The sequence below is a fragment of the Molothrus ater genome, chromosome 22 (genome assembly GCF_012460135.2).
Source record: "Molothrus ater isolate BHLD 08-10-18 breed brown headed cowbird chromosome 22, BPBGC_Mater_1.1, whole genome shotgun sequence".
Classification (NCBI taxonomy): domain Eukaryota; kingdom Metazoa; phylum Chordata; class Aves; order Passeriformes; family Icteridae; genus Molothrus; species Molothrus ater.
Genome location: NC_050499.2, coordinates 6,290,368 through 6,308,288, shown reverse-complemented (window position 1 = coordinate 6,308,288; position 17,921 = coordinate 6,290,368). Strand labels below are relative to the sequence as shown.

Genomic DNA, 17,921 nt, shown 5'->3' with positions numbered 1-17,921 from the left:
CCTCAGGCTCCTGCACGCCCTCCCTGCCCTCTCGCAGTGGCTCCCCTGCACTTTGTGACGTTGAGGTGGCACCCAAGGGACCTGTGTCCTGGCTGATGGCTGCTGCCAACAGCATAGAGATCATACAGGTAACTCCTCAGGGCAGTGCTCACAGCCCGGCAGGGCTCTGAGTGCTGCCACCCTCCTATTCCGCCCATCCTAACATTTCCTGGCATCTGTGGTGCTGCCAGGAGGAGGCTGTGTGCCACAGGGGCAGGCAGAAAGACGCCTCCAACCTGTGTCCCCGCAGAGCCAGCGCCAGGAGGAGCACACAAAGCTGTGCCAGGCATTCTAACAGCCCAGGAGCCTCTGGACAGGCTCTCCCACACAGCACCTGCACCCAGGCCACGTGCAGCCCCTCGGGGCTCAGCACTGCTCAGCATGGACCCTGCACACGCAGCTCCTGTGTCTCCATGCCTGGCTCACAGCATGACACTCCCAGGGACTCGTCTCTGCTCACCCAGGCTGCCTCAGAGCTTTTATCAACCACAGTGGCAGCTCCTCCTAACCTGACCACAGAGCTGTGTCTTTGCCTGCCCAGCTACCTCCAGGGATTCCTCAGGACATTGCACTGAAGCCCTTGCCCAGCTCCAGGCTGTGGGAGTTCCCAGGAGAGCTGAGGCACTGCCCTCTGCACCATGACCCAGGGGACTCGAGAGTTGGCTCAGATCTGCACGTGCATGGACATCTCTCCTGTGCTGCTCCTCTCATCCCCTCTCTGAACCTGTGGGCAGTGAGTGTCCACCAGCCAGCACCACCTTGCTCCTGCACCACCTTTTTGGGGTGATTAAAGGACAAATCCACGCTGCTGTTTGTGTGGGTGATGTTATGGACAGCACTGTGACTGGGCAGCACATCCCAGGGCCAGACCCATCCTCTGCCTGCCATTGGGCAGTGGATGTAGGAAGCTCTCCAGGTGTGCTGCTGGGAGGGTGAGGGCTGAGAGCCATCCTGAGAGCCCCTGGGCACTGCACCTGCAGGAATCTGACAGCAGACTCCTGCAGGCATCCCTTGTGCTCCACAGCATGGGTTTTTCCTGAGGGTTCCCCTTGCAGGTGACACATCAGGAGCATCCTCAGGGTTCCCCTTGCAGGTGACACATCAGGAGCATCCTCAGGGTTCCCCTTGCAGGTGACACATCAGGAGCATCCTCAGGGTTCCCCTTGCAGGTGACACATCTGTTCCTGCCCTGCCAGGGCGGTGGCAGTGCTGGAGGAGGGTGGCAGGGGGGGATCCCAGAGGGGAAATTTCACCTCTCTGCCGAGCGTGGGAGAGTGAAAACGAGCACAGAGTTTTGCATGTGGCCAAGAACCACAAACCTCTGGCTGAGGTTTTACCTCGGCCCCTTCTCGAGCGTGAACAGAAGCACCACACCGGAGTCCCTGCCTCTGTGTCCTCTGAGCTCAGTGCAGGTAGCTGGGGGGGAAAAAGTCCTTGTCCAGAGCTTTTGGGAGCTGACAGCTCGGGAGGGAGCAGGACTGGCCAGCTGCAGGCTGGTTTGGGGGTGAACAGTCAAGGGAGAGGTGGGAAAAGCGTGGCTGGGAGCCCCCAGCAGCACCAAGGTGTAGGGTCCCTGCATCAGCCCCAAGTGAAACCCTCCCAAGAGTCCCAGGCGAGACAGTCACAACAGTCTCAAGCAAAATCAACCTTTGCTTGAAGTCTCACAGCCCCAGCTCGGGGTGAATCATGCCCAGAGAAGCAGATAGTCAGGAATGCAATTACTCAAGCATGTTCCCTGATCTCTTTGGATCAGAGCCATGGTGATTTTTGTACTTGGCTCTCACAAAGGCAGTGTTGCCCTCCCCAGTTCTCTCCCCAGGTACTTGTGGTAGCGTGGAGCTGGCCAGGGCACCTGCTGGTGGTCAACCCTGCTTGACTATTAGCCAGAATCCATTAGCACCTAATGGGAAAAGCCTCAGGAACACGGCCTCAATAAACGTTGACATATTTGAGGTCAATATAATCCTTAGGAAAATTTGCCCTGGTAATTAAAGCCAGACAAGGAGTTGCCTGTCTCAGAAATATTTACCAAGCTTTACCAAAGGCAATAAAATAAAGGCAGAGAGTTTTATAACCAATCCATGCTGGGCTCCCTCGTTGTGTTTAGTGCTGCTTCCTGCTGTGCTGTCCATTTGGCTCCTCAGCAAGTGGGTGCCACAGGGGAAGCAAAGCTCCCTGGAGGAGGCTGGATCCAGAGGTTGAGGCTGTGCTGTCCAACCTCCAGGCCTGAGTTTGGGGTGCTCATGTTCCCCAAACTGATGTGGGCAAACCCACAGTTTGCCTTTGCCTGGTTTCCTGTCGCAGCCCCTGTAGTACCAGCCACAGCTGGTTTTTGCAAAAGGATGTGTTCTTCTGCCTGGAGAGGAGATGAAAAGAGGATCTGAAGGCAGCAAAGAAACAGAACTCAACTGACTTTCAAGCCCATGTTGTAATTTTTAAAAAAGTTTGGTGGTGTCAGCTCTGACAACCTCACTCCTTACTTAGTTCCCTTTAGATTCCCTGCTCCCCTCTTCTCTCCCTGGTCCCTTTTCACTCCCTGGTTCCCTTTTCTCTCCCTTGCCTCCTTTTGACCTCTGGTTCTCTTTTCTCCCCCTGGTCCCTTTTTCTCTCTCTGGTTCCCTTTTCTCTCCCTTGCCTCCTTTTGACCCCCTGGTTCTCTTCTCTCTCCCAGGTCCTCTTTTGTCCCCTGGTTCCTTTTCTCTCCCTGGTCTGCTTTTCACTGCCCCATCCCCTTTTCTCTCCCTGTTGCTCTCACTGCCCGGCTCCTGCTCCTTCTCCTGTTGGAGCCGGGATGATTCTCTCCCCGGCCAGGAACGGGGACTCAGCCCCGGTGGGCTCTGCCTCCCCTGCTTTGCGGGGAGAGGCCTCAGGTACCTGCCAGGTGCACCGGACGCTCTCCCGTTCCCATCCCCTCCCCACCGTGGGGACGCCGGTGCCGCTCCTGCCTCGGGCACATCCCTCTGCGGGAGAGGCGGTGTGCAGTGCCGCTTCCCCGCGTCGGGGCCGTTCTTAGAAAAGGGAACGCGTGTCCGGGAAAGGGGAAGCGATGCGGTTGCGCAAGCCGGGCACGGGAAGGGCCGCGAAGGCCGCGGGTCCCTCCCGGGGGCGGCGGGGCGAGCGCGGCCCCCGCGTTCCCATGGCGACCGCGCCCCGCCCCGCTCCGCCCTCACCAAGCATGGCCACCGCTCCGCCCTCACGCCGCCACAGTGCGCATGCGCCTCACTCCGCGACCAATCAGCGCCGGCTCCACCCCGGAGGGGGAGGCGTGGCCGGGCGCGCGGGGGGGCAGGCGGCCAATCAGCGCCGGCGAGGAGGGCGGGGCCTCGCTGGAACCGGGCGCCGCCGCCGCCGCCACCGCCCACGGCCGCCGCCGCCGCCCTGCCCGGCCCGGCCCGGCCCGGAGCGCCCTCAGCCCGGTCCCCTCCAGGGCCGCGGCCCCGGTGCCGGACGGGCCCCACGGGCCGGCTGTGGGCGCCCCCATGTCGGCGCCGCTGAAGAAGGGCCCCGGCGGGCTCATCGGGCTGATGAAGGACGCGTTCCAGCCGCACCACCACCACCTCGGGCCGCACCAGCCCGGCGCCGTGGACAAGAAGATGGTGGAGAAGTGCTGGAAGCTCATGGATAAGGTGGGGAGGGCGCTGGGGTGGGGAGGGATGGCTGTGGCACAGGGCTGGCCTGGGGGGTTCGAGGCTCTGGGGTCAGGGGGGATCTGGGATGAGCCTGGAATTTTGGAGTTGGCTGGGCTGGGAGAGAGGGGTCTGGGGCTCCAGGGGGGATATCTGGGGGGTTCAGAGGTGCCTGGGCACAGAATGGGGTGCAGCGCTGTGGGGGAAGGATGTGGTGAGCGTGGAGTGACAGGACAAGGGGGAATGGCTTGGCACTGATGGAAGGGAGGCTTAGATCGATATTGGGAATTAGGAATTGTGCCCTGGGAGGGTGGGCAGGCCTGACACAGGGTGCCAGAGCAGCTGTGGCTGCCCCTGGATGTGCCCAAGGCCAGGCTGGACAGGGCTGGGAGCACCCTGGGGTAGTGGAAGGTGTCCCTGCCAGGGACAAGATGGGCTTTAAGGTCCTTCCAACGCCAACCTTCCTGTGATTCCGTGTGGAACCTGGTGGAGAGGTGAGCCATGGAGGCTCTCCATGGAGGAGAGGCCAGAGGCAGCACCGGAATGGGATGCCAGGATGGGAAGGCGTGGAGGGAGATCAGCAGCTCTGAAAAGAACAAGGCGGAGGAAGAGGGGGCACTTTGGAATGGAGGATTTGGAACTGCCTGAGAGGATCTGGGATGCTTCCCCAGGGCAATGGTCACAGCCCTAAGGCTGCCAGAGCTCAGCATTTGGACACAGGGATTGTTGGGGTGTCCTGTGCAGGGCCAGGAGTTGCACTGGATGATGGGTCCCTTCCAAGCCAGGATTTTCTGTGATTTCTGTATTAATCATATGCACGTATAGATAATTCCAGTCCTGTAGGTGCTGGGTTGGGCACTGGTGGTGCTGGGAAGAGGTAGGGGCTGGTGGGGAGCTGCAGGTGGTGACAGCAGCAGGACAAGGAAGAAGTCCAGGATTTGCTCCTTGCAAGCAAATAGAGCCTGGTGTGTGGGTAGTGGATGGTGAAGCTTTGTGGCAGGCCAGGTTATTCCTTTTGGAATGAACAGGAATGTGTTGCTGCACTCAGGACAAAACCTTTTCCTTAAAACTGAGGAAAAACTGTAAAAGCCTGAATAAACCCTTGTGCAATAAGTAGTTAGAGGAAGATAAAGTATCAAGTGATGTTTAACAAGAAAAACTTGTGGCGTGGGAGCTGGAAAGGCCTTCTTCCAGCCCCACACCTTTAGGAGGGGCTCTCTGGGGTCATTAAGACTCTCCACTCCTCCTCCTCCTCCTTTTCAAATGCCAGGAAATGGCTCTTGCCGGGGGCAGGACACCAGACCTTTTGGCCTGTTGGTGTGATGGGATATTTGATTTACTGGCCTGGCTAGGTGTGCTGGTCAGTCCAGGGTTTCCAGAAATGCTGGGGGGTTGTCAGGGAACGATCAAGTGAGTGAAAGCAGGCACACAGAAATAGGCACAAAATAAAAATCGAACATTTTGGTGGAACTTTCATTGATAATTACTATTCAGCCCTGAAATCAAGGCTAGGCTTGGCATGCTGCAGTCTGAAATGTGCAGTGCATTTATGACACTGAGTTTAGGGCCCTACAAGTGGTGTAGAGTAAGAGCATCACCCAAGTTGCCCCCAGGCCTTGGGGACTGTCACCTGGCCACCTCCTTCCCCTCTGGGAGCAGAGCAGGCAGGGATTTTGGGCATCCCTCATCCAATTGCCCCTCAGGCTTGTGCATTTTCCTTCTCTTTCCCCTGCATTGTTTATCCATGCAGTGTCTGAACCTCCTGCAGTAAGTGCTAAAAGCAGGCAGAGCAAATGACTTCTTTAAAGGAGTATTAAATTCTGTTCCTGCCAAGAAATCACTCTGTGTTGGCTGGCTCAACAGAAGGCAGGGTTTATGGTTGTGCCTTGCTGTGCCTGTGATGAGCTTTGATCACCTACAGAGACTGGGCCAGAGGAAAAAAACCCTTTTGAGAGGTGCCGTTGGCTCTGTTACAGACTCTGAGGGCCAAGCACAAGTGCTGATGTAGGAAAGGCAGCTTGGGCATGGAAACAGGACCCTAAATAAGTGTAACCTGTAAGAATGCTTATTTTCATCTATAGAATGTGTAGATATAGATGGCAACTTGTGTTTGAGCTCATAACCTGCTCTGCTCAAAGGAAAAGATTAGCCTGAAAAAAAGCTGATTATTGTGGCATTTTAAAATGGAGCAGGATGTTTTTTTGGGGGGAATTTCACAGCTTTAGGTCTTTGTAGCAGGTTGGGTGTGTTCTCTCTCCACTGACAGAAAAGCCAGGGCTGCTGCTGTATTTGTCACAAGTTACACCAACCTCTTTTGACTCCAGGTTTACTCACAGGCAGCATCCAGAAGCTCTCAGGCTTGAAGTCTTGTTCAGTCTGATTTGTACAAAAGGAGAGATCTGGCTCTGAAAAGCCTTTCAGATTTCAGTTAGATTTCAGCTGTACTTATGCACCCTCAAAGAACACATCTGAATTAAAATCTCTTTAGCAGTGTAGCAAAAACCCTGAGAAGCTCCTGGTGAGGAGTGCTAAATGGATGGAAGGTGTGGAGAATGGGTTAGATTTCTGGGCCAGGAACATGAAATTCCAGGTGCAGATAAAAACCTGCTTGTGTGCATGTTGAATAGATGATGTTTTTGCCTCTCAGAGCTGCGTGCTGTCTCTGTGTGGGTACACTACACTCACGACCTCATTTGTTAGTCTGCATAATTAGCTGCTGTTGTCAAAGCATTCGTGCATCTCTGCTTTGGGATGTGACTGATGAATTTCCTATGCAAGTTGATTCTTGTCCAAATATTTTCCCTGTAATGCTCTCCTTAAGCTGCCTGACATATTTATGTCTTTCAGATTCTTTCATTTGAAGCCCTAATTTTTTGTCAGTGCCATTCCTCCCACAGCTACATGTGGTCACACAGAGCCTGGATATAAAATAGCCCTTCCCACCCCTGTTGGATGTTCCCCTTCAGCTGAACGAGGTGATATTTCTGCATTTCTCTGCAGAGCAGAGATGAAATGCAGCCCCCTGGATGGAGTTCACTTCTGTGGGTGGTATTTGAGGAATAGGTGGGTTAGTCATGAGCTGCTTGGGATGGAGCAGAGTGGAATAAATGTGGGAAGGCACAGAGGAGGAAGAGGAGCTTTGAGATAAAGCTTCCCTAAAGGGTTTCCTGATACCATTCAGTCCCTAGAACTGATATAGAGAAGTGCCACTGCAGGTCGCCTTCATTGTGAGGAGAAGAAAGGCCAAACACAAATCTAGCAAGAGATAAGAGATGTTTGAGTAGGTTTTGTTTTGCTGTTGGCTTGCACTGGAATGCACTGGATCTCAGTGCAGTTAGCTGTTCAGCTGCTAAAGGAAGGAAAAAATGAAGGAGTTTTCAGAACTGCCCTGGGAAGGGAAATCTTACCTGGGAGTAGCCCCTGGATGCTCGTCAGGCTTGGGGCTCTTAATTTCCAGAATTAGTCAAGGCAAGCTGCAGATTGTTGAGGGGAAAGATTCAATTCCAGGCCTCAAAGATGTAGATGAGATTATTTTTCCTAGAATGAGTACATAACAGATTCTTTCCTCAAAACTCAGTTGGGGAAATTGATTTTCGACTTGTGTTTGGAAAATGGAAATGGGTGAAGTCAATTTTCAGGTTCTTCACAGGCCTACCTCTCTTCATGCTGAGCTTTATTGCTGTGTCTGAAAACCCAAAAATATCTCCCTAAATGGTTTGTTCCTCAGAGAACACAACACGAGCCAGGCAAATTTGGATGATAATTTAAAACCATGGATTGCTTCTGTTCGTTGCCATCACACCTAAACAAAAAAATATTTTTCTGCTTTTTGCTCAATTTCCTTCCACGTTGCTGGTCCCTGTGGAAGGCTGCTGAGGGGCAGCTGTTCCCAGGGCTGGGAACATTCCTTTGGATGTTGTCATGATGCTGCAAGTGCACACGTAGAGAAACAAGGAAAATGCCACAAAATGCTTTTGTTGCTGCTGTGTTGTAAAAACCCCAAGTTTGCTCATGAGGCAGCAGCTCTTAGTTATGCAGTTTTGTTTAACTGCTCATCTTAGCTCATTTTGGTCTGCTTGGTAAATAAAGAAGCTGATTTGATAATAAAATACCAGCAGTTTTGACCTTTCTGTTAACTGTTTGAGGTATTTACTTCTTGGGAAGCATTTTACAGGGGCTCTGAGAATGAGCAGTTTGCAGAACTCTCTGCTGCTGTGGGGGAATTGTTTTAATTGATATCAAAGTCTGAAATGCAGCAGGTCTGCTGCTCCCATAGCTGGGTAATTTCAAAGTGTAACAGCCAAATTGTTCTCTATTTCCAGCAGGCTGAGGGAAGTGCAGGCTCTGCTTGCTTCATGTGGCTTCCTCCTCTGAGCTGACTGTGTTTGTTAACGTTTTAAACCCACTGTATAATAAACAATTTCTGCTGAAAAGGTTTTGCTGCCCAGAGCACAGCTCAGCTGGGTCTGAGGAGCAGATTTAGAACCTATTCATGCTCGTAGTGGAACTATATTTTTTTTTCAGGGGACAAATGTGTTGACTCAATTTGTTGATATGGTTCAGTGTACAATGTTCACAGGCTCCAAGGAAGCAGCAGTTGAGGCATCAGCATCAATTGACTAAATCAGCTGTCTGGCCATCCATCTCTTTATCTTAAGGCCTTGGCAGCCTCCTCAAAATGGAGGGAAAGTTTTAGTGGTTTGTTTTTCCCATGTATTCTTGCAGAGGCTTTTTTAGGTGTTTATTTTTTTTTTTTTGCCAGCAGTCTGATTTTTCTGGTTGGAGTTTTGATACACTGTGTGCCTTTCTCTTGGCTGAAATTGAACCTTTCTCAGGTCAGCTCTTGGTACAGGCACTGCTGTAAGTCAGATAAAATTGGAGGTGTCACTTCACAAGGTTGCTTTTTGCACATACCCTAAATGGCAAAGTGAAAAGCTAAAGCAGTGTTTCAGAAGGAATGACTCTGTTTACCATCTATATTTAAAGGAAGTAGGTATTTAGGCCTGCACTGTACGGAACTGCTCAATTCCTCTTGAAGGTTTCACAAGGTTTTGTGGAAATGAGATGCTGCAAAAGGATGTTAAACTGTTCTTTTGCTTTTTCTTATCCACTTTACTTAAGTTTTGCATTCTGCACTGTTTGATATCTGTAATTCCCTCAGTGTCATGAGTTTAGACCTCATTTATATGCAGGGTGTTAAGCAGCCAGACAATATTCATTATAGGGAAGAACTTTGTAGCTACATTTTGTGCTCAGGTTTGCTGGAAATCACAGAATACAGAAGTGTCAGACTGCTGCTTCTTACCTTGTAAACTTGATCCACAACTGACCTCACAACTCTAACTCCAGCCCTTTCTAGAACTGAAAGTTCACTAGTTAGTTTTTTCAAGTGGCTGCTTTGCCATCAACTCTCCCTTTAATTCTCTGAGTTTAGATAATGGAAACATTTGGCTATGGCGGATGGTGAAGCGGCTTCCTTTCCCCTCCCCTGTCACATAAATTTATTATCATGAGTTTCATCAGTCCACATGCACTTCAGCCCAGACATTGCATTCTTTTATGGTGGCTGGGCTCAGTATCTGGAGAAAAGGAGGCTCAGGGGAGACCTGATCACTCTAAAACTCCCTGAAAGTTCTGGTGAGCTGGGGGTTGGGCTCTGCTCCCAGGATGAGAGGAAAGGACCTCAAGCTGCACCAGGGAAGGTTCAGGTGGGACATCAGGAGGAATTTTTCCATGGAAAGGATGGTCAGGCTATGGAAGGGATTGCCCAAGGAGGTGGTATCCAAGGAATGCCAGATGTGGGTGCTCTGGTTGGATTGGTGAGGTGGGGACCAGGTTGAACTCGATCTCTGAGGTTTTTTCCAGCCTCAGTGATTCTGGGATTCCATCTGGACTTGTCCCACAAATGGGATTTGTTGCAGCAGATGGGTTTGTGACAGTGAGCTGTGTTTGACCCCTGATCCTGCACCTCTCCTGGAGTTTTCACAGAGCTGCTTTCTCCAATCCCTCAGGTGGTACGTCTGTGCCAAAACCCCAAGCTGGCCCTGAAGAACAGCCCTCCCTACATCCTGGACCTGCTGCCTGACACCTACCAGCACCTGCGCACCATCCTGTCCCGCTACGAGGGCAAGATGGAGACCCTGGGCGAGAACGAGTACTTCAGGGTCTTCATGGAGAACCTGATGAAAAAAACCAAGCAGACCATCAGCCTCTTCAAGGAGGGCAAGGAAAGGATGTACGAGGAGAACTCCCAGCCTAGGTAATGGAGAGAAATGGGTTTGGGTGTTCATTGGAGGAATTAAATGCGTTGGAAGCTTTGTGTTTAAGGCAGATCTGTTGTCAGCTCGTCTTTCATTTTGTACAAAGGCATAGCTGAGGTCAAGGGGCATCTTCAAGGTGAACAGCATTAAAAAAGGGATAGGTGGAGGTAGAAACTGAATATAAGGTTCTCTTGAGCAAAATAGTATGAACTTAGTGTACCTGAGAAGGTGTTTCCTCATCCAGCTTTGAGAAAAGGAAAGACACAGTGAATGAAGAGTAAAGCTCTGGGAAAGATGAATCTTACACATTTGTGCAAGGTCTAACAGGCAGAGATATACGAGGCATACATTTGTAACACTAAACTCATTTCAGATTTTTGGAGTAGATGTTGAATTTCAAAAAAAAAAAAAGGTGGAAAAAATGTGAAAACCACCCAGTGGCTGAACATAATTGCCCTGGGGAGAATGTGGTTAACGGCCTGGCAACAGCCTGGAATACTGGAGGGGGGAGAAGTGTTGGCACATGTTTCTGGTTTAATATTGAACTCTGTGTAGCATATTCCATGATATTGAGCTCCAAGCAAAGGCTGTGACAGTGGCTCCAGAAGGCATTGCTGGTGCTGCTTGGCTTGCTGCTGCCTGTGTTGAAGAATGGGTTAAGAAATGGAAGTTTCTTTCTGGAGTGCTGTTAACTGTGTGTGTATTGTGATCTGTCATAAATCTGGAGCATCTGATGGGTAAATGGTGGCTGTGTCAGTCATGAATCCAAAATCCCACCTCCAGTGCCTTGGTTTTTCAGAGAGGAGCAAAGAGAAGTAATTCCAGGGGGTTAATCATCCTAGTTGGTTTGTAATCCAACTAATTGACTAGAGGGAGCAGGGGAAATCCAGATTGATAGATGGGAATGTCAGGGCTGCAGCAGAGGCTGCCGTTCTCACAGCAGGCACAGGAGTCCTGGGGGAATTGCTAATTGTCCCATTTATGAATAAACAGCTTTAGCAGGGAAGGAACTGTGGGGAGACTCGTGTTAAACACAAGCATTAAAACAGCATCACATCCTGGCCACTCTCATGGCATCTTCCTCTGCTTCTGCACAGCCCAGGAAGCAGCAGTGGCTGTTTGCTCCTAGAGGGGTAACACCAGAGAGCCTTTTCCTTGTGCTGGTGCTGAGCTTGGGAACATTCTCAATTCTTTAATTTGCCACAAAAAAGGACAGGAGCAGAGCAGCCAGTGCCTGTGGTTGTGTACCAGCTCAAGAGATACCTACACAAAGAATGAGGATTTTGGTTTTGGGGATTCTGTTAAATGCTGCATTGCCAGTGCCAGATTCCATGGTTGTGGGAGCTCTTGGAACCCAATACTTCAGTGCTATTTGTTAATTAAATAAATTAATTTCTGCTATAAATGCACTCATAGATATAAAATAGGTATACTATAAATGCAGAAATTTATATCTATACCTATAGATATCAAATATATATACACTAATCTAAAGTGAAGAAACTGAAATTTTCTCACCTTGCTAGGAGCTGAAGAAAAATTCTAATCTTTTTTAGTTAGAATTAATGCATTCAAAATTAATAATAATTTATTAATACATTAATACATTCAAACACCTCAAGTGTGGGAGAAGCTTTCTGGAAGGTGGTCAGCAGTCTGTAAAGCAAACAAATAGAACCTGAATCTGGTATTCACTGGGAATGTACTCATGGCAGTGGGTATGTGTGTGTGTGTATATATATGTGTGTATGTATATATATAAATATATAAATATATAAATATATAAATATATAAATATATAAATATATATATTTTTAATTTTTATATATATATATATATTTAAAATCTAGTTTGCTCTTGATCTCATGCAGGTTTGTGGCCATTAGTCTGCAGTGTTTTCAGAACAGGACTTTAAAAGTTAAATGTGTTGTTTTGACTTTTCTGACTTTTTTGTCCCTGTTGTTCTTGTAGCTTTTTCCCTCCTCTCTTCCAGACTTTGCATTCATTTTGCTTCCTGTTGTGTATGACCTTATTTTCTCCCCCAAATGGCTCCTGGTGTAGAGCAAAAGGCACAATTTTGACATTTGCATAAGCAGTGTGAAAAGTGTAGTTTGCTCCTCCAGCCCAGTCATGAAAAATGACTGGAGTAGGATCAGAACTGCCCTGAGCACTTGAGCATCCCCCCTCTATTCCTGTTATTTCCAACTTGCTCTTTGTGTACTTCCCCTCGGACATCTGGGAGGTCTCTGTGGCTCTGTGGTGTCGGTGTACAGTGGTTCAGACTATAAATATATAAATTAACCATGCTTGTACCTCTCCTGCCTTCAACTCACGCTGTGATTTTTGTCAGGAGAGCTCACTTGTTTTGTTAGGAGAGCTTTCAGGATGCTATTTAAATTCTGCTTTAGCTCACTTCCATGTCTGTTTAAAAATTCATGCTGCTGAGGGTGCTTTTAAAGCTCTGTGTGCATTTCCCGACTGATAGGTAGGAGCAGTAACTTCTGGCTACTGTTTAAAAGTGAATTTTAGCCAGTAGATCAAATGCAACTTGGTAACTTTGGGGTTTTTATTAGAGATACTGTGTTGCTCCTCTGAGTTTTGATAGCTAAAAGTAACATCTGCAGGCTTGGAAACAAGTAGTGTTTCTAGTTAATAATTGTGGGTATTTTGTTGTATGCTTGTGATAAGGCAAAGGCAAAAGATCCAATGATTTGTTGGCTGTGTGCAGTCATTCGAAATTCTGAGGGTTGAGCACATTTCCAGAGATGCTGCTTCCTTTTATTTATAGATTCAGTGGTAAATAAGTGACTTCTCTATTGGGAACTTCCTCAGTTTCCTTTTTAACAGCAACAAAAAGATGAAATAAACATTTTCCCCTGCAATGTGATGGTTGCACTGCTTGGCAGTGCTGTTCTTACTCTGAACATGCTGAACCTGCCTCAGGTCTCGATTTCAGTTTCATTTAGAAGCTCGGTGGGTTTGCTGGACTATTTTTTTTTTCTGTTTCCATTGCAGGAAGCTTTTACTTCTCAGCCCTCTTGCTTGCACAGAAGAGCTGCAATTTGTCAGCTTTCCACACTACATAAATTACTTCTTGCAGCAGTGGTTTTGCAGTTGTGTAAATAGATTATACTTGACATGGCAGGAGTGAAAAATAGCTTGTTGATCAGGAGACAGGTAGAGGAATTGTCTGTTCCTTGGGAAAGGATTAATTAGGCTGAAGAGTCCATTTTTCACCAAAGAATCAAATTTACTAATTATGTTAAACCAGTCTATAAGGAGGGAAAATTCAGAGAGTTATTTTCTAAATAAAATCAGAGCACTGCAAATGTTTCCACATTAGAACACAGCTATGGAAGCTGCAGGGTGAGTGAGGAGAAATGAGTTTTCAGGATATGGACTGGATGTTTAAGGAGTGGCACAAGATACTTTTCTAGTTCAGCTGTGGGAAACAAATTGTTAACAAAGCCAGTTAAAATAGAAATATATCTGTAAAGAGAATGGGGTTAAGCAGGGAATACAATAAACTTTTTCCATGGAGCATGGAGGTGAAAAAAAGCTTTGGGAAGCTGGTCCATGATTAATTGTTCTTCTGACAAGAGCTTAGGGGATGCTGGCTCAGCAGGATTTCATATTCTTCTCCAGCTCCAATGTTAAGACTCACTAATTTACACAGGAAAAAGCTACCAGTGTTTAATGTCTCCTGGAAATGACCATGAATATCTCTGAAGGGGAAGGAAATGCATGAAGAATGACTTGGAGAAATAAAAAAAAAAAAAAAGGAAAAGGTTGGAATTTAAAGAGGAAAAAGTTGGAAAACACTTGTGTTAAACCCTGAACCAGAAAACCCTCTGGGACGAGGGGGGCTGGGGCTCTAATCTCATCTTTGAGACCTCTTGCACACATTCCTGCCCAGGGAAAACGAGACAGTGCAAAATGTGGAACTCAAAATGGTGTGTGTGAGTCCTCTTTCTGTCACTTCCTTCTAATACTGCAGCACTTTTTTTTTTTTTTTTTTTTTTTTTTAAACAAAACCCACTAGTGTGAAGTCTACATCTGCATTTAAATTAGAACATCTTAAAGAAAAGAACAGGCTCCAAAGCTGCCCACAAGAAAGGTTTCCTTGCCAGGCTCCAGCATATGAACACTAACTAACTGCTTATTACCCAAGAAGAAATTCATTATCATGCAAATGTTGTTGGAGGGGAGGAATGTGAATTATTTCTTTCTAATTTGGTTTTAAATTGCAGTTTAGGTGATAGTTTTGGAACTTAAGTAACACTTAGCATAATTGGCTTAAGCTTGCATTCATTCTACTTTTCTTTCTGTCTAAAATTGGACCAACCGTCTTGAAAATCAATTTGTGGACAAATGCAAGATTTCAGATGATTGCATAATAAGGAAGGAAGATTTTCATTCTTCTTTCCTCTCCGAGCCTATAAAACTGGAGAGTTTTATGGGAGGCTGTGGACTCGCTGTTGTGGGTGGAATTACAAGCATTGGTTCATTTGTAGTAATTATCATTGGAAATGTGATGGATTTCTCCCTGCTGGCAAAAATCTGCTGCTGCTGCTGCTACTTGGCAGCTGTACCGTGTCCATTGGGGGCTTGGCTGGGGTGCTGAGGGCTGGGATGCCACATTTGGGATTTCTGGGGTTGGATTTTAGCCCATCCCACCCCCTGCCATAGGCAGGAACACCTCCCACTGTCCCAGGTTGTTCCTTGGGCACTCCCAGGGATGGCAGCTGAGCCAGGGCCTGCCCACCCTGGAATAAAGAATATTTTTCCTTAGAGCAAAGATATTTTAAATATCTACTCTGAACCTGCCCCAGCTCCTTGTCCTGATACCACTTGATATCCAGTTTTGAGATGGTGAAAATGAATCATGAAATATGGGATGTTCCTTGATTTGGAGTCAGAACTTTTGTGCTCTGTTTTTCTCTTTAACTACTGCAAATAGTCCCTGAAATACAAATTTTTATTCCAGTGCACAGAGCACAAAATTAGGTATAATGAGAAGTGTCCTGAGCAGTAAGCTTGTTGTGTAATCCCCTGAATCTGGTGAAATAAAAGAATCTGTTACCTAAGTGAGAGTTTTATCCTTTAGCTTCTCAGTCCTCTGAATATGTGCTGAACTCTTTCAAGGCCATTAATAATACCAAATGTATTCCTCTCTTTAAAGCAGAATCTCTAAAATTTAAATTTTAGAGGTGGATTTTTAGCTTCTTAACAGCGAAAAAATAATGTAACACCAACACTTGTGCCAAAAATAATAATTCCAGATCCTTTAAAGGTCAGTGGGTTTGGTCCTTGTGGTCAGCACAGTGGCCTGGTGTTCTTTCTGCTTCCCATCAGTCACAGCCATACTGATAGGGATATATGATGGTTTTGGGTGGTTTATGTGTTTTGTGTTACCTTTTGAAGTGATGGGCAGGCTCTGCTCACAGAACTCAAGGTGTTAAAATATATTTATGTGACCTGAAAAGTGCCAGGGTTCAGCAGAGCCTAAGGAAACTGCCCTGTAATACCTAAAGCACTGAAAAAGGAGGAGCTGATGGTGAAAAATTCTATAGAACAAGCAATAAATGTAATGTTAACCCATTCTTTTAGTTACTCTGAGGAAATCCTGTGAATGTTCCAGAGCCTGGCTCTGTAAGGTGCCTTCTGTTGAGCCAGCAACAGTTAAGTGGAATTTCATTCACTTCCTGTGTTGCAAGTTTTGTTGAAAGTAGTTCCGCTGTTTCTATTTTTATCCTGATCAGAGGAGCCTGAGCTGCCTCGGGGTTACAAAAGACAGCTTGGGATCACCTCGAGCATTTCCACTCACTGCTTCTGTGAACACCAGCACACAGAAAACTCCTGGCTGGGCTGGGAGCGCAGCATCACACAATTCTTCTTTTTGAAGCCAGGCATATCAAAATCTCTGCTGAAATCAAACTGCTCATGCCTGGTGCATCTGAAAGCCCCTGTGACATGAGAACCTCACATCTTTGTGGTTTCTGAAAGGTGCATTTTACTTGTTGGAGTCGTTAAAAGAGCTGTTTGGATTTTTTTTTAATTTTTTTTTTTTTTTTTTTTAGCTCTTCAAGTATAAAATTGTAAGATGTAGTTATAGGAAAAAAACTGTGGGTTTGTGGTTGATGTTTTCATAAGTAGTGGAGCTTGCACTTTATCCTGTGGATGCTAACTGTGTCACCTAAACTGAATCTGGTGGTAAGAGTGTAAAAGTAAGAAATAAGGACAGTAATTACAGAGAAGTGAAGCATTTTGAGGTTGGTTTCTTGTACTACAGCTCATAATTCCTCTGTGTTTGTAACATGCCTTCAGCAGAATGAGCGTTACAGACACGACAGTGCGTGCACGTCAAATGATGGCATGTGAGCACAATATTGTGACTAAATCAGCCTGTGGAGCTGATCCTTGCTACGTGTGAGGAGCTAAATTATATTGTGCCAGCTGGGTGCCTCTGAAGGAGGCAGGAAATACTGGAAGAAAATGAAAAAATCGTAGCTGGCAGTGGCAGAAATGGTTGTGCCACGTTAACATTGCCTTGAGGGGAAAAGGCATTTAGTCACAAAGCACATTAATTTAACTAATTGTGTCAACGTGGCTGAGAGACACATCCCTGATTAAACCAAACCTTTCATGGCTTTCCAAGATGGAGCCCATACAGGAAACTGGGAAAGAAGAATCTGCTGAGGGTCTGGGGGAGGGAGACAACACCACCAGAACCCCCAGCTCAGTTTGCAGCTGGAAGTTTCTGCTCAGCCTCCTGGACCCCACAGCAACGTGTGGAGCAAACCCAAACCCATCCTGGGGCAGGAAGGAAGAGCAGAACCACAGCAGAGGGCTCAGGGCAGGAAGGAGGGGGAACCTGTCCGTGGGCATGGGGTAACTGAAGGAACACTCTTGCTTCATGCTGGTTTTGGTTCCCCAAAGTTCAGAGCCCGGTGGGTGCTGGGGTTGGGCAGCAGGGGCTGAGCTGAGCAGGCTCTGGGGCTGTGCCTGGCTGGTTCCACACCCAATTCTCAGCTCACTCCCTGTGCACAGGCACTGATCCCTCCGTGCTCCAGCTGCAGGTGTTCCTCACCATGTGTGAAACACTTGGCTACTGTACACAGTGGAAAAAATATTTATCTTTTGACGTTTTCACATGTTGATTCGTTATTTCCAACCATAATAAACCGAGAGCTTTGCACGTACGTGTGAAAGCGCTCGGGGCTGTGAAATCCCACCTCAGCTGGTGCTGTGAGCACACAACAGAGTCAGCTCTGGCTCTTTGAAGCTGGCCCAGGTGTTCCTGCAGCTGTCTGCACACTCTGGGGACAGCTCTGATGTGGCCTGAGGTCCCTGGGTAACGTTTTCAGCACTGCTTGGGTGGCAGGTGTTTAAATTCCACAGCAGCAGGATTTAGGTGCTGCATTCAGCTCTTCCCAAACTGGACTTGGCATTTCAGTCTTGTGAGATTTAATTTTAATTAATTCTTGTAGGATTTAATTTTAACTTGTAAGATTTAATTTTAGCTTGTAAGATTTAGTTCTTTAACTCATAACTTGTCTCTGGTGGAGCCCTCGCTGACAGTTTTCTGTGCATTACTGTGTTGAGGTAAAATTTTAAAAAGTGGGACATTGCTGGAGGTCTGTGGCCAAAGCTGTTTGGCAATCTCCAGTTTAAGAGCCATAAATGTTCTTTGAATATGTGCCCCTTTTTCTGAGAGTACATTCACATCTGCTTAGTTGAAGCAATAGCAATAAGGACAGTTCTGCTGTTACTAAAAATAAAGCACAATCATCAGTAAGCTTTGACATGCCAGTAAAAATATTCTCTAGAATTGAAAGTGTTTATTTGGTCTGTATAAATTTACAAATATGTAAATTGTTAAAATAAAGGAAACATTTAGCCCAGGATTGGTAACTATTTGCTGTATGTAAGAGCCAGTAACGCAAACTATTCTGCAATTTGCTGCTCTTGATGTTCACTTCCTGTGGTTTTTCCT

The 17,921-nt window shown here is 47.3% G+C and overlaps 1 protein-coding gene and 1 long non-coding RNA gene across 2 annotated transcripts in view; one reads left to right on the top strand and one right to left on the bottom strand.

The window, feature by feature from the left end:
- Positions 1-2,045: 2,045 nt before the first annotated feature.
- Positions 2,046-3,135, bottom strand: LOC118695771 (uncharacterized). Its single transcript, XR_004981582.1, has 2 exons — positions 2,914-3,135; positions 2,046-2,395 (listed from the first exon to the last, which is right to left on the bottom strand). It is a non-coding gene; the product is annotated as an uncharacterized LOC118695771 (long non-coding RNA).
- Positions 3,136-3,434: 299 nt separating this feature from the next.
- The window catches only part of CBL (Cbl proto-oncogene), a 37,005-nt gene continuing 22,518 nt past the window's right edge, over positions 3,435-17,921 (top strand). Inside the window, exons 1-2 of the mRNA XM_036397354.2 lie at positions 3,435-3,665; positions 9,677-9,924. Of these exons, the coding sequence (XP_036253247.1) occupies positions 3,519-3,665; positions 9,677-9,924 (395 nt within the window). The 5' untranslated portion in view covers positions 3,435-3,518. The remainder of the gene's footprint in view (positions 3,666-9,676; positions 9,925-17,921) is intronic.